This window comes from Eumetopias jubatus, unplaced genomic scaffold (genome assembly GCF_037043125.1).
Source record: "Eumetopias jubatus isolate StellerSeaLion01/CBP00866 unplaced genomic scaffold, mEumJub1_p1.0 scaffold_10, whole genome shotgun sequence".
Classification (NCBI taxonomy): domain Eukaryota; kingdom Metazoa; phylum Chordata; class Mammalia; order Carnivora; family Otariidae; genus Eumetopias; species Eumetopias jubatus.
In genome coordinates, this window is record NW_028274816.1 from 57,226,208 (window position 1) to 57,242,198 (window position 15,991).

The 15,991-nt window shown below is 52.7% G+C and overlaps 1 protein-coding gene across 1 annotated transcript in view; it reads left to right on the forward strand.

The window, feature by feature from the left end:
- SULT2B1 (sulfotransferase family 2B member 1) overlaps positions 1-15,991 on the forward strand; it is a 32,775-nt gene that overhangs the window by 13,686 nt on the left and 3,098 nt on the right. The window contains exons 2-5 of the mRNA XM_028091374.2: positions 5,112-5,251; positions 11,066-11,274; positions 12,937-13,063; positions 13,466-13,560. Of these exons, the coding sequence (XP_027947175.2) occupies positions 5,112-5,251; positions 11,066-11,274; positions 12,937-13,063; positions 13,466-13,560 (571 nt within the window). The remainder of the gene's footprint in view (positions 1-5,111; positions 5,252-11,065; positions 11,275-12,936; positions 13,064-13,465; positions 13,561-15,991) is intronic.

Genomic DNA, 15,991 nt, shown 5'->3' on the forward strand with positions numbered 1-15,991 from the left:
AGCTCCGTTGTCACCTTCGCCCTCTGCTCCAATCATGGCTTCGTGCCAGGCCCCAGACGTGGTGTGGGAACAAAACGGGCTTGTCACCCAGGGAGAGAAAAGTCACCCCGGGGCCAGATTCAATTGACAAGCTGGGGAGTGAAGGCAGACAGCACCTGTTTTAGGACACACGGTGAGATTCAGCCAGGCAGGAATGGGGTGGGGGCTCCCCGGCCTCCTCCACGCTCAAGAACAGACAAGGGCGGGCATGGCATTCCTGGCGGGAGGACCGGTCCCGTGCAAACGCCCGGAGGTGGGAATAGTGCTCCGTGCATGGGGTGGGGGAAGGGAGGACTGCCTGCAGGGCTGAGGTTCAAATCTCAGCTCTGCCTGGACTTTGCCGCGTGTGGCCTTGGCCAAATCACGCCCCCTTCCTTCTTCCACTGTCCCATCTGTAGCATCGGCACATGGGGGGAGGCGGCACTTGTCCCTCGATTATTTATCCAATGGTTGTTCTGGGCTCTGAGGGCACCCGGGTAAGGTCTGGACATGGCTGGCCTGCAAGGGGGCCCGGCTGTGGGCATCTCTAAGGGGCCCGGGGGGGGGATTCTGAAGTGCTAGGGGGCCCGGGGGGGGGATTCTGAAGTGCTAGGGGGCCCGGGGGGGGGGATTCTGAAGTGCTAGGGGGCCCGGGGGGGGATTCTGAAGTGCTAGGGGGCCCGGGGGGGGATTCTGAAGTGCTAGGGGGCCCGGGGGGGGATTCTGAAGTGCTAGGGGGCCCGGGGGGGATTCTGAAGTGCTAGGGGGCCCGGGGGGGGGATTCTGAAGTGCTAGGGGGCCCGGGGGGGGGATTCTGAAGTGCTAGGGGGCCCGGGGGGGGGATTCTGAAGTGCTAGGGGGCCCGGGGGGGGGATTCTGAAGTGCTAGGGGGCCCCGGGGGGGGGGGATTCTGAAGTGCTAGGGGCTGAGAAGGGCTGAAGCAGGGGAAAGGACAGCACGAAAGCTCTTTGACTTTCCCTGACTTGCTTTTTGTCAATGCCTCGGTTCACTCCCACATGTATGGGGTCAGAAAATACAGGCGGAGCACCAAGGACGTGGCCCCCTGGGGTGGGGCGTGGACCCTCCCTGTCGAGGCTGTCAGTGCTGGGCGGGGGGAGTGGGAGGGGCTACCCTCGTATTCCTTCATTCAGGCCATCAGTGAATATTTCAGGGGCTCCTGAAGGGCACAGGATCTTTTCCCTGTTGGCCTCTCCCTTTTTCTTTCCTGTCAACTGGGGAGGGCATCTCTCCAAGTGGCTGTCAGATCAAAGACCGATACCGCGCTGCCTACCAAAGGGAGCTTCAGCTTCCCCAGTGTTTACCAGGAGCCAGGCGCCTAACCTATATTAGCCCTTTTAGTTTTCTTTTTTAAAGATGTTATTTATTTGACAGAGGAGAGAGCACAAGCAGGGAGAGTGGCAGGCAGAGGGAGAAGCAGGGCATGTGGGGCTCGATCCCAGGACCCCGGGATCATGACCTGAGCCGAAGACGGATGCTTAAACGACTGAGCCACCCAGGCGCCCCTAGATTATCCCTTTTAATCCTCAGGTAGGATGAAAACCCTGAGGTAGAGATGACCGTTATCCTCATGGGACAGATAAGGAAACTGAGGCTCAGAGTGTCGAGGAGAGCGGCGGAGAGCGCCAAGACCCAGGCACTTAGCTGCCAGTCCGTCTAATGGGAACTGACCGCCTCCAGGCGCCCACTCCCTGAGCTCATCTTCCTGGCAACCAGTGACATCACTAATTCCACGCCCACCCTCCTCCTGGTGGGGGAGCTGACGTCATCACCGAACAGTGTCGTCACTACCGCGGGCTTACTGCGTGCCGAACGCAGTGCTAAGCAGCCCCTCCTCTGGGCGCACAATGCCCACCTCGCCTCTGTCGCTGTGTATCATAACAATATCGGCAGGCGGGCCTGGCCGGCTCAGTCGGGGGAGCATGCGACTCTTTACGAATTTTTTTTTTTTTTTTTTTTTTTTTTTATTTGACGGAGAGAGACACAGCGGGAGAGGGAACACAAGCAGGGGGAGTGGGGGAGGGAGAAGGAGGCTTCCCGCGGAGCCGGGAGCCGGATGCCAGGCTCGATCCCAGGACCCTGGGATCATGACCTGAGCTGAAGGCAGACGCTTAACGACTGAGCCACCCAGGCACCCTTTTTAATTTTTTTTTAAGAATTTTTTTTTTATTTAGGAGCATGCGACTCTTGATCTCGGGGTCGTGAGTTCAAGTACTTCTTACGTGCTCACGACAAGCTTAGGAGGTACTGATTATTAGTACCCCCATTTTATGGATAAAAAACTGAGGAGGCACAGAGAGGTCGATTGGTTTGCCCGATGCCACACAGCTGATGGGACACAGAATTCAAACCCCCATATTCTGGCTTCAGAGTTTATGCCCTTCATCAAGACACTGCTACTTCCCCTGTCTCCCTTTTACCATTGAAGAAACTGAGGCACAGAGCGACCAAGTATTGGGCCCCAGCTCCAATGGGAAGTGCCAAGGCCATGTCCAGCCCCAGGGCTGCACTCTTCCTCAGGCCTGCAGCACTGTGGTTACTCAGGGCCTGCAAAGCAACCCCACAGCCTGTGAGGTGACAACTCTTCCTCCCTATCACCGTGGAAACAGCCCCCAGTTAGGGATAAAGGGGCCCTGTCAGGTTTCTCCCACAGCCCCTTCCTGGTCCACCTCGGGACACTGCCCCTGGAAGACCCCGGCTGGCTGAGCCTCCCCTGGGCTCCCCAGAGCCCTCCAGCGACCCCAGGTGGAGGGTGCACAGTTCTCTAGCTTCTATTCTTCGGCTCCAAGCCTGACCTTGGTGCCAGGCCTTGGAGAAACTCCCCATCCCTCAAATCTCTGAGGCTGGTAGAGGCCTTCAGGAAGGATCCTGGGGCCCCTGGGCCAGTCACAGCCTTCACTGGACCTCCATTTGCTCAACTGCCCAACTGGGCAGATGAGGAGGAACAGAAAAGTGCCCCAAGCCAGCTGGGTTTTCAACCTCATCAGGCCCCACACCTTGCCACCTTTTTATTAGAAACAGTTGTTTTAGTGGGAAGGTGTTTTTTCCCCCCTTTAATGTTTTTTTTCCATTCATTCATTGAATATTTTGTTAAGGTAAAGCTCGTAAGAGTGCTGTGCACAGAGCTTTGGTCAACAACCCAAGGAATTTTGCACAGTAGGCACGCCGTGTAACCAGTCCTCACATCACAGTCCCCCAAACCCCCAAAGATAACTGCCATCCCGCCTTCTAGCACCTTCTAGCACCTTCTAGCACATTTCCTGTATTAGAACTTCTCATAATTGAAATCATGGGGTCCGGACCCTCTTGTGGCCCATCCTTCACTCAATGTTGTGATTCTGAGTTTCGTCTATGCGGTCTCCAACCCTCTTTATATAACAGAATATTAGTAAGAGCCTCTTCGCCATCCCGAAGTGAAATCCACAGACAATATAACCTACTTACACACATACTTTCTTTCCCCCCCCAATTCAGTGGGTTGTCCTCAGTGTACTATAACAAGGCACAAATGGAAAGTAGCCCTGTGCAGCGGCTCAGGATGGGCAGATCGGATTCTGTGAGGCCGGAAGCTGGTACCATGGTGAGGGGGGTTCTCCTGAAGGAAAAGCGCCAATGCGTGTGACTCTGGCCATAGGGAGAGGGGATGTTTATTTAGGATGAAAAGAGAATTATAGCAACTTGCCTCATTTTGAAAGCTGACAAACCCTCCACACATTCCAGAAAAGTGGCACAGACCAGCTTCTAGCTTCATACACTTCAGACCTGCGTCTCCTCCTTCCATCTCATACTTTCTGTGTCAGGTGCCCTAGGACAAGTCACGTGATGTGACTCCTGCGAATTCCTGCCGCCAGCCACCTAGCGGGAACACAGCCATGCATGGACGGGCGTGACCACAGACCCCATAAATACCCGGGCGGGGGGAAGCTTAGGAAAATGTCTCCCCACCTCCACTTCACCTTAACCAGGGCCCCCCAGTACCCACCCCTCTCCCATGCGCCAGGGGCAGGAGATCCCGGGGGAGGCCATCATGGAGAGATACAGCGGATTGAATGGATTGCTCTTAGAACATCTCACCTTGGAAAATTTTACCTCCGTGTATGGCTTTGTGGACCCATCGTGGGGGTTTTGGAAAGGCAGCTCAAGTAAGGGGCTTGAACCTCGAGGCTATTTCAGCCTCGGGGCACCTGGCTGGCTCAGCCGGTAGAGCAGGCGACTCTCAATCTCAGGGTTGTAAGTTCGAGCCCCACGTTGGGTGTAGATTACTTAAAAATAAAAAAAAATTTTTTTTAAGATTTTATTTATTTATTTGACAGAGAGAGAGAGAGAGAGTGTGTGTGCATGAGCACGGGCAGAAGGAGAGGGAGAAGCAGGCTCCCCACCAAGCAGGGAGCCCGATGCAGGGCTTGATCCCAGGGTCCCGGGCTCATGACCTGAGCCGAAGGCAGACGCTTAACCAACTGAGCCACCCAGGCGTCCCTTAAAAATAAAATCTTAACAACAACAACAAAAAAGCCAACAAAACTGTTTCAGCTTCACGGTGACCCTGGACTGGGTTTCACAGGTGGGTTCTGCCACTCTGTGGCCTTACAGGAAGGAGTGGGCAGGGCACATAGCTTCTGTGGCCTCGGTTTCCTTGTTGTTAAAATGAGGTGGTGGCTTAGCCTCTTCTTCAAAGGTTGGGGCAAAGAGTCAATGTGAGGAAAGTGCTCAGCCCCACTTTACAGATGGGAAGTGCTCCGTGTCCCACCAGCTGTGTGGCTTTGGGAAAGTCACTCAACCTCTCTGTGCTTGGCTTTCTTCATTCATAAAAGGGGGCTAATAATCGTCGTGACCTCATAGGATTGTTGTGGGGTTTGGGTAAACCATTCCCACCTTGCAGATGAAGAAATGAGGCTCAGCGAAAGTTTGTTGCCAGGGTTCCACCAGTGAGTGGGGCGCCCCTCACCTGCCTCTTGCTCACCCTCCCTCCTGCCCTGAGGTTCCTCTGCCCCCTCCCCAACCCTCCAGGAGTGACTCCTGTCCTCAACCCCCGCCCCCGCACTGGTCCTCATGGTGTCTCCCCCACACTCCTACAGCCAGAAGTTGTCAGGCGAATACTTCAGGTACAAGGGCATCCCTTTCCCTGTCGGCATCTACTCACCCGAGAGCATCCGCATGGTAGAGAACGCTGATGTGCAGGACGACGACATCTTCATCATCACCTACCCCAAGTCAGGTACCTGCTGGGCGCGCTGGCTGGGGTGGTGGCCACAGAGCCTGAGAAGGGCTCTCGGACGGGAAGGGGAAGTGGAAAGAGCCGGGGGTGGGGGGTGGGGGGGGTGAGCTTGGCTTTTGCACTGGTCAGTCCCTCCGCCAGGTGTCGCTCCTTCCCCCCCCAGGTGGGCTCTCCTGTCCTCAGGGAAGCCTTCCCTGACCTCCCCATCCCCTTAACTGGCCTCTACTGGCCTTCATAGCGCCTGTCACCACCAGCCACTGTATTGTGTTTTCATTTGTTGGTTTATTCTCTGGTTTCCCCACTGGAACATGAGCTCTTTGAGGGCAGCTGGTTTAGTGTGTCTGGATCACTGCTATGTTCTTTGAGTCTAAAACAGTGCCCGGCACATAATAAATATTCAGTAAATGTTGGTGGAAGGAAGGAGGCGGGGAGGGAGGGGGGAAAGAGACGCTCTTAATGTTCTCCATTCTGTCACTGAAAAACTGCTTATTGGTCATCTGCCGTGTGTGGAGACACAGCTGTGAATAAGGAAGACAGTTGTCAATTTGTTGGGAGACACGGGCTTTATTTCAATGTGCAATCACTTACGTTACTATATAATTAGTGTTGGGGTGGGTGCCCCCAAGGAAAGGTGCAGAGAGCGTTGAATGTAGGTAACAAAAGAGATGGTCTGGGGGGTGAGGGCAGCCTTCGTGGGGGACAAGATGTTCATGTGCAGACCTGGAAGCTGCAGAGGGGTTTGAGTGGGAAAGTGTGTCCTAGACAGAGGAGCAGCACATGCAAAGGCCCTAGGTTGGGGGGAGGCTTGATGAGATTGGGGGAACAAGAGAAGGTCAGTGAGGCTAGGGACGAGGCGGGGGCACGTGGGCTGATGAAGCCTCCCTATGGAGCCAAGGTGAGGCTCTGCGGTGACTTTACTCCAAGTCCCTCAGGGAGCTTTTAGCAAGAGAAGGGAGAGACTTCAGTTTTTCCGTCTCTACCATGATGGGGATTGACTACTTTATTTCTTTTTCAAAACATTTTTGAAACATTTCAAAATATGATATTCACCGTCTTCAGCATAGAGTTCTGTGAGGGGTATTTCTTGAGATATAATTCACCCACCATATGATTTACCCATTTTTTAAAGTGTACGATTCTCTGGTAGTAGTGTACTCACAGACTTGTACCATCACCACAATCCATCCCGGAACGTTTTCACCATCCCAACAAGAAACTCTGTACGCATTACCCATCCCTCCCGAAACCCCACATCCCCAACCCTAAGCCTTGGCCACCATTAATCTGCTTTCTGGCTCTATGGATTTGCCCATTCTGGACATTTCATATAAATGGAACGCTACAATGCATGGTCTTTTGTGTGTCTGGCTTCTTTCACTTAGTACGACGTTTTTGGGTTCATCCACGTGGTAGCACGCTTCAGTGCTCCTTCATTCCCGTTTATGGTGGAATACCGTTCCATAGCATGCATTCTATTTTCTGTTTACTCATTCATCAGTTGATAAACACTTGGGTTGTCTGCACTCTTTGTCACAAGTAATGCTTCTAGGAACATGGGCATCCTGTATGTGGACATATGTTTTCATTTCCCTCAGAGTTCTGAGTTTTGAGAGACACACACAGTCCTAAAACCACCATCACAGCCAAGATACAGAACAACCCCATCGCCCCCAAACCTTCACACACTTTCCTGGCCATCTCCCCCCTCACCCCAGCCCCTGACAACCTGTTTGCAGCCCCTAGAGTTTTGCCTTTTCCATAATGTCACATAGATGGACCCATACCATGTGCAGCTTTTGAGATTGACTTCTTATTTTTTTTAAAGATTTTATTTATTTATTCGACAGAGAGAGAGGGAGGCGGGGAGAGGGAGAACCAGGCTTCCTACGCTGAGCAGGGAACCCATTGCGGGGCTCGGTCCCAGGACCCTGGGATCATGACCTGAGCCGAAGGCAGATGCTTAACGGACTGAGCCACCCAGGCGCCCCTGAGACTGACTTCTTTCATTCAGCATAATATACTTTAGATTCACCCAACCTGTTGTGGTTTTTTTTGTTTTTTTGTTTTTGTTTTTGTTTTTTTACGGCCAAGGAGTATTCTTTTCTATGGATGGACCATGGTTTATCCATTCATCTACTGAAGGACGTTTGGGTTGTGTCCAGATTGGGATGGGTATGAATGCAGCTGTTATGCAGCTTTGCATTCAAGTCCATGCATGGAAATATGTTTTCATTTTTCTTGGGTAAATACTCAGAAGTGAGATTGCAGAGTCTATGGGAAGTAGGTTTGCTTAACTTTATGAGAAATTGCCAAGCTCTTTTTCCAAAGTGGCTTTGCCATTTTGCATTCTCACCAGCAACATCTGTGAGCTTGCCAACCGAGTGTTCCTTGCCAACACTTGAGATTGTCAGGGTTTTTTGTTTGTTTGGTTGGTTTTTAAGCCGTTCTAACAGGTACATATTGCTATCTCACTGTGGTTTTAATTTGCATTTCCCTGGTGGCTAATGATGTGGAGCATCTTTCCACTGGCTCATTGGCCAATTATGTATCTTCTTTGATAAAGTATCTGTTCAAGTCTTTCCCCCATTTTGTAATCAAAACCATTTGTTTTCTCATTATTGAGTTTCGAGAGAGTTCTTTTTTTTTTTTTAATTAGGCTCCACGCCCAGCGTGGGGCTTGAACTCATGACTCTGAGATCAAGAGTCAGATGCTCTACTGACTGAGTCAGCCAAGCATCCCGAGAATTCTTTATATAATCTGAGTACAAACCCTTTATCAGATATGCCTTTTGCAAATACTTTCTCCCCATCTGTGACTTATCTCTCTAGTGTTTTCTCAAAGCAGAAATCTAATTTTGATGAAATCCAATTTGTCAATGTGTTCTTTAATGGGTCAGATTTTGATATCATAGCTAAGAAACCTTTGCTTAACCCCAGGTCGGAAAAACGTCCTTTGTGTTTCCCTGTAGAAGTTTTATGATCTTAGATTTTAAACTTAAATCTATGATCCATTTTAAGGTAATTCTAGTATATGGGATGAGGTATAGTGTGAGGTTCTTTGCCCGTGGATGTCCAATTAGTTCAGCTTCTTTCTTTAATTTGAAATGTACTGATTTTTTTCTTAAGAATAATGAATTCATAGTTCAGAAGCTCAAGAGGTACCAAGGGTTTGCACCGAAAGATCGCTCTCTCCTCCTGCAGTCACCAAGAGCCCCCGTGTATCCTTCCAGAATTTGCACGTCCAAGCAGAAATGTGCATAAATATATTTTCACTTTTTCCTACCACAGTTCACACAGTACCCACACCATTCTGTATCGCGGTCTTGTCTATATTTTTGCTTTCTTTTTCCTTGTATTTGTTTAGGGGAGAGAAGGGGAGAGTCTTAATCCCCCAACGTGGGGCTCGATCTCATGGATCACGATCTGAGCCAAAATCAAGAGCCAGACGTTCCCAGGCGCCCCTCTTTCTCTTTGCATCTTGACATCACCCCATCTTAGGACTGTAGACAAAGAACTTCTTTGTTTGTTTGTTTGTTTGTTTACGGTTCCATAGTATTTCATAACATCGGCTGTACAGGAATTCTTGTTTAAAGAGTTCCTGGCTGATAACTATTTACTAGTTTTCAACCTTTGCCTTTAAACACAATGTAAACTTTATACACAATGTAAACTTTCTACACAATGTTGCCTCCAGGGCATATAGCACCTGCACACTTCGGCCTTTATCTGTAGAAAAAACTCCTAGATATGGAATTGCTTGGCCAAAGGTTCTGTGAGTATGCGATTTTGATGGCCATTGCCAAATTTCCCTTCATCAGAGTGGTAGAAACCTCTTCCCTGAACAGCAGGTTTCGTTCAAAGCAGCTTTGAGCCGGATGGTGATGGTTGCACAACAACCTGAATGCATTTCATGCCACTGAGCTGGACCCTTTAGAAATGGTTAAATCGGTAAGTTTTACGTTATGCGTATTTTAGAAAAGAATTTGTGAACTAGTCACGGAGGATTAAACGACTAAGGGGTAAGGAGAACCCCAGGGGATACAGGAAGAGCCCATACAGGGAGCAGCCGGCCACTCCCCCTGGGCGGAAAGCAGAGCGCCCAAGGAAATCTGATGGGGTCGCGGGGGGCAGAAAGTGTCGCTGTCGCTGGGTGTTCAGGGCACTGCCGGCCGCGGTCCATCACGGGAGCCAGCGGGCGAGAGGAGCGGGCGAGAGCCGGGAAGAGAAGCCCATCCTCCCGCAGGGCTCCTCCGGCGCCCTCTACTGGCGGAGGTTATCATTGCGCCAGGCGCCGGAGGAGAACTGTTCACAGGGTCCGGCTCCCAACGCCCAGAACAGGGCAACGGAGAGTGGATTCGGAGGCAGAGGCAGTGCATCAAGAACCGGGGCAGGGTTATTGTTAGAATCCAGGGCAATATAGGGGCACCCGACTGGTTCAGTTGGTGGAGCGTGAGACTCTTGATCTGGGCGTCGTGGGTTCAAGCCCCACCTTGGTCGCAGAGATGACTTAAAAATAGGGGCGCCTGGGTGGCTCAGATGGTTGGGCGTCTGCCCTCAGCTCAGGTCGTGATCCCTGGGTCCTGGGATCGAGTCCCGCATCGGGCTCCCTGCTCCTTGAGAGCCTGCTTCTCCCTCTACCTCTCTCTCTCTCTCTCTGTCTCTCATGAATAAATAAATAAAATCTTTAAAAAAAAAAATAGGGGCGCCTGGGTGGCTCAGTCGGTGAAGCGTCTGCCTTCGGCTGATGTCATGATCCCGGGGTCCTAAGATCGATCCCCGCAAGGAGCCCCGCGTGGGGCTCCCTGCTCAGCGAGGAGCCCGTTTCTCCCTCTGCCTCTGTCTGCAGCTCCCCCTGCTTGTGCTCTCTCTCTCTGTCAAATAAATAAATAAAATCTAAAAAACCCCCCAAAACAAAAAACAAAACAGACAAACAAAACAACAAAACAGAGAATCCAGGGCAATATAATACTAATAATAGGTGACTGTTAACATTATTATTTCTCAGCTGACTTGCCTATAGTCTCCTGGAATCCAGACCAGAGAACCAGGTCATTGTTATAAGGTCCCTTCCTGCTACATGACATTTGTGGCTCCCCCCCAGAAATCAAGGGGTTGAAGGAGCAGTGAAAGGAGCTGAGGTTTTTAAGCCCAGACGCCTGGATTTAATTCCAGCTTCCTGTATGTACTAGCAGAATGCTTCTGCCTCACACATAAGCCTCAGAATCCCAGCCTACTAGAAGCTTATTTGTCATTCCTTTAAACTCCAGGCGGTGCAGGATGCGTGGAGGGAACTGGGGGGAAATCCATGCAGTCTCAGGCATTCTGGCTCTTTCCATCCTATGGCTCTGCCATCCCCGGGAGCCCCAGTTTCCAGGGGTGTCCCCGCATCCAGCCAGCGGAGAGGGAAGGTGGGGCACGTAGGAGGTGTTTATGGGCCAGGCCTGGAAATGGCTGCATATCACTGCCACCTGAGCTCACTTGGCCAGAACTCGGTCACATGGCCCCACATGTAGCTGCAGGGGAGGCTGGGGAAATGTGGTCCCGTCATATTCCTGGTAGGGAGATGAAATGGGGTTGGATGGACAGCAGCCAGTCTCTGCCACGCGGGCCACTTCCTAGCTTCGCCACCTTGGCCGCCGACTTTGTTTCTTTGCGCCTTGAGTTCCTGCTCCGAAAATCATGATAAGCAGGCCTAGCTTCTCCACGGGCCGGCCGGCCAGCCGTGAGGAATCTGAGAAATCTGACTCTGGTTCTCTCTGGCCTCCCCTCCACCCCGCCCCATCTTTGATTAATTTGCCCAATATCTCCTGACAGGCACCAACTGGATGATTGAGATCCTCAGCTTAATCCTAAAGGACGGGGACCCATCCTGGATCCACTCGGTGCCCATCTGGAAGCGGGCACCCTGGTGTGAGACCGTCATGGGTGCCTTCAGCCTCTCGGACCAGCCCAGCCCCCGCCTCATGAGTTCCCACCTCCCCATCCAGCTCTTCACCAAAGCCTTCTTCAACTCCAAGGCCAAGGTGCAGGAGGCGGGAGGGATGTTGGGGTGGGGGAGAGCTGACTCTCCCTGACTGATGGGTTCAGCACATTTATTGAACACCTACTATGTGCCTGGCCCTGATCTAGAACAGTAGCTAATAAGCACACAGCAACGTAAGCCTACATTCTAAGGGGGTAACAGGCAGAGAATAGATAAGGAAGCTCTTTAATATGCCAAGGTGGCAAATTCACATCAGAAAGGAGCAGAGTGTGGGGGTGCCTGGGGGAAGAACATTCCAGGCACAGGGAAGAGCAGGTGCAAAGGCCCTGGGGTGGGTGTGGCATGCCTGAGGCTGGCAAGGAAGCCTGTGTGGTCAGAGCCAACTGAACGAGGGGGAGAGGAGTAGAGATGAGGTCAGGGAGGTTACAGGCTTCCAACTGTGCAGGGCTGCGTGGGCTGTGGTGGGAACTTCGCTTGTCCCCTGGGGGTCATGAGCCAGGGCAGAGCTCTGAGCAGAGAAATAGGAGCCGACTTAGGTTTCCACGGGCGCCCTCTGGACGTGAGGTGGGGGACAGGCCGTGGGGGCAAGGGCAGGTCGTCCAGGTGGGAGGCGACAGTGGACGAGACGAGGGTGGTGGAGGTGCGTCAGTCGGCACAGCAGAGGCGGTGAAGGAAGAAGAGAGGTGAAGGAAGCGGGCTGGGTTTGGGGTGTATTTTGAAGGTGGAACCAGTAGTCGGATTAGCTGACAGATTGGGTGTGGGTGTCAGACAGATGAATCAAGGGTGACTCCACGGTGTTTGGCTTAAGCTGCTGGGAGGATGAGGCTGCCGTCACCTGGGGTGGGGGGCGGCGAGATGGGGAGGTTCAGGGGAGAGTGGGAGCCCTGTCGTGGCCCATAGGTGTCCGGGCGTGGGTTGCCAGTGGGCAGGGAGATAACTGAATCGGGGTTGGATAGGGATTTGATAACTGGGATGGACATGCGTATCTGTAATTGGCTGGTCGATGCAGAGATGGACGGAGTCATTAAAGCCGGGAGACTGGTGGGGTCACCAAGCAAGTGAGTGGCTGACCATAGTCTTGGGGAAGGAGACAGTTGCCAGGGCAGGACATATCCAATGGGGCTGGAGTGGGCTTGGTTGTGGAATATGAAGCAGGTATACAGAGTGGAGCCAGGTGATCGGGGCCTTGAATGCCAGGCCCGGGGGCTGGGACTCTTCCCTGGGGTGCTGGAGAGTCGAAGAAGGCAGGGTCAGATCTGGGTATAGAAGCACCTTCTGGGGCCATGTGGAGGCTGGGAGGCTGGGGAAGAGGCTCTGGTGAAGGACCAGGCAGGAAGAGATGAGCTAGGGCCTTGGCTATGGGAATAGGAAGGAAGGTCAACACCTCTCACCCTGATCTCCTCCATCCTGAACCCCATGCCTTCTTCCTCCCGTCTTTATTCCCTGAAGCCAAACCGTCACTCTGCCTAGTCCAGGAACAGTCCCCCTCTCCTCCTGGAATGTGGTTGCAGGGAGCTCTCCCCATCCGCTGGGATGAGGTGAACTGATCTAAGCTTAGCGGGGCAGTCCCCTGAGAAGTCAACTCTGAGTCCTTCCTGCTGTGGGATCAGGAGAGAGAAGGCTTGAGGACATGCGGTCTTTGGGGCTGGGGTCCTTCCTGTGTCTGACACCTTCTGGCCTCCTCCCCAACATCCACACACAGGTGATCTACATGGGCCGGAACCCCCGGGACGTGGTGGTCTCGCTCTACCATTACTCCAAGATTGCTGGGCAGTTGAAGGACCCCGGCACACCTGACCAGTTCCTGCAGAACTTTCTCGAAGGCGAAGGTGAGGACTGGGGCAAAGTGAGATGGGGGGGCGCCCCTTGGGGACCCAGCCAAGAAGGGGGCAGGGGAGGGGTACGAGGGCGAGAGAGGCAGAGATACAGGGCGTTACTCGCAGTGAAGGAGACAGGGGAATAGAGAGAAGGAAACAGACAGCAGACACATAGATACAGAGAGAGAAGAGAGAAACCAAAAGAGAGAGAGAGACGCAGAAAAGGGACAGAAACAGAGAGATGGGGAGACAGGGGTTTTCAGGGTGCCAGGTGTGGGGGGTTTGGGGGAAGCATCCAGCTCTGAGGGGCCGGGCCTGGGGCCACATGGGGCCAGTGAGGCCCCCCTGAGCCCCGAGCCCCAGCGGAGGTGGTCTTGCTGCCCGGACCTCATCCGCCTGCCCCTCCGCCCGCAGTGCAGTTTGGCTCCTGGTTCGACCACATTAAGGGCTGGATTCGGATGCAGGGCAAAGAGAATTTCCTGTTTATCACCTATGAGGAGCTGCAGCAGGTGATTCCCCTCCGCCCCCCCGCCCTCCCCCCCCCCCCGGCCCAGCGCCCCCCACTCCTCCCCTCCTCACACCCGCTTCCCTTCCCGCGAGGCCTGCTCTGCTGCCCAACGCACCAGGTACTGGGGGCGCAGCCGTGAACGGAGCAGGGTCCTGAGCCCCTGAGCCGCAGAAGGGGCATGGACAGAGACATGAAATAGATGGCAGCTGGAGAGCAGAGCGAAGGAGAAAAGGCAAGCCGAATAGAAGCTGAAGATAAGGAATGTGTGGGGGCGCAGTTTTAAATAGGGTGGCCAGGGAGGCCTCTGGGGGGAAGAAGACACTTAAGCAAAGATCTGAAGAAGAAGAAGAAGGAGCCCTGGAGATAGCTGGGGGGAAAGTGTCCCGGAAAGCCAGTGCGAAGACCCCGAGATGAGAGCATGCTTGATGTGTTCCTAGGGGAGCAAAGAAGCCCATGTGGCCAGAGCCGACTGAGTCGGGGTGGGGGTGGGCAATGTGGGCAGCGAGGGGATAGGAGGCACAGGGAGGACCTTGGCTTGTCTCCGAGTAGGTGGAAGCCCCCAGTGGGCCCTGAGCGGGAGAACAGACAGGATAGATGAGGTCCTGCGGAACTGCAGCACGTGGGAAGTGAGTTTCGATGATGGCTGTGACCTGAAAGGCAGAGGGGGCGGTGGAAGGAAACAGCCTTTGGAGCTAGATGGGGATCCTGTCTGGACCCCATCAAACATCCCTGGAGCAGGCACCCAGGAGAGGAAAATGCCTTCTGGCTGGGGCAATCAGGGAAAGCTCCCTGGAAGAAGGTGCCATGCAGAATGCCCACTGCTTTGCTGGGCTGTAAGGAGGATGCTGGGCTTCTAGAGGGACAACCCACAGTGAACATAACCAACCATTCTAGATTCTTTTTTTCTTTTTTAGCAAACGCTTTTTTTTTTTTTAAGATTTTATTTCTTTGAGAGAGAGAACATGGGGGGTCGGGGGGGCAGATGGAGAAGCAGACTATCCACTGAGCAGGGAGCCCAATGTGGGACTCGATCCCAGGACCCTGGGATCATGACCTGAGCCGAAGGCAGACGCTTAACTGACTGGGCCACCCAGGTGCCCCATTCTAGATTCCTAACAAAGATATTCCCAGTTGCTGGGTACCTGAGAAGCTCCCATTATATGCCCCTTCACTAAGTTCCCCAGACACATTCCCTTCTTGTGTGTTTCATGTATGTGTTGTATTCTTTCTGTCAGTACTTTTTGGAGTGGGAAACACCTGAATTTTTATGTCCAATAAAGCAGTTAAAATCCCCTAAAATGTTGGGGTGCCTGCGTGGCTCAGTTAGTTGGGCATCCAGCTCTTAATCTCAGCTCGGGTCTTGATCTCAGGGTCGTGAGTTCGAGCCCAGCATGGAGCCTACTTAAAAAAGTCCCCTAGGGCGCCTGGGTGGCTCAGTTGGTTGAGCGACTGCCTTCGGCTCAGGTCATGATCCTGGAGTCCCGGGATCGAGTCCCGCATCGGGCTCCCTGCTCAGCGGGGAGTCTGCCTCTCCCTCTGACCCTCTTCCCTCTCGTGCTCTCTCTCATTCTCTCTCTCTCGAATAAATAAATAAATAAATCTTTAAAAAAAAAAAAAAGTCCCCTAAAGTCTCTCAGAGCCTCGGACATCTCATCCTTAAAATGGGTGGGAAAAGGGGCGCCTGGGTGGCTCAGTTGGTAAAGCAGTTAAGCGTCTACCTTCGGCTCAGGTCATGATCCCGGGATCTTGGGATCGAGTCCCGCATCGGGCTCCCTGCTCAGTGAGGAGTCAGCTTCTCCCTCTCCCTCCACCCCTACCCCCCTGCTCATTCTCTCTCTCTCTCAAATAAATAAATAAAAATATTCTTTAAAAACTGGTGGGAAAATGCAGGCTCATGGGATTGCTGTGAGAACCACAGTGGCTGGCACTGGCATATTATTACCATCTGACAAGGTACGCCACAGTGTGAATATAGTGTGTAAAGTAAAAGTGATTAGGTTCTGAGCAAGGGCCTATCTGATTAGGAGTAACAATAGTAGCCAATGTCCCCTGAGGGTGAGAGAGGCCATGCACCAAATACCACCTGTGGCTCATCACATTTAATCCTCGCCAGGTGCGGGCAGGTGAGTTACCTATTAGAGCGAACCACATAAAATTGCCAGTATCGAGCCACATTTTATAGGGTTCACCCCAATATTGTTATTACCCCCATTTTACAGAGGAGGAGCCTGGGGGTTTGGAACCTGGACAGAGTTGACAACCTACCTGAGTTTTTTGGGTTTTTTTGTTTTTTTCCCAACCTGGTAAATCTCTTGATGTTGGAAGATCCAGAGAAGATTTTGGCATTACCATCCCCCACCCCCACTTTTTTTTTTTTTTCATCTAGTTTTGTTCTCCAAACCAAAAACTGGGCCATGCAGCCTGACAGAGCT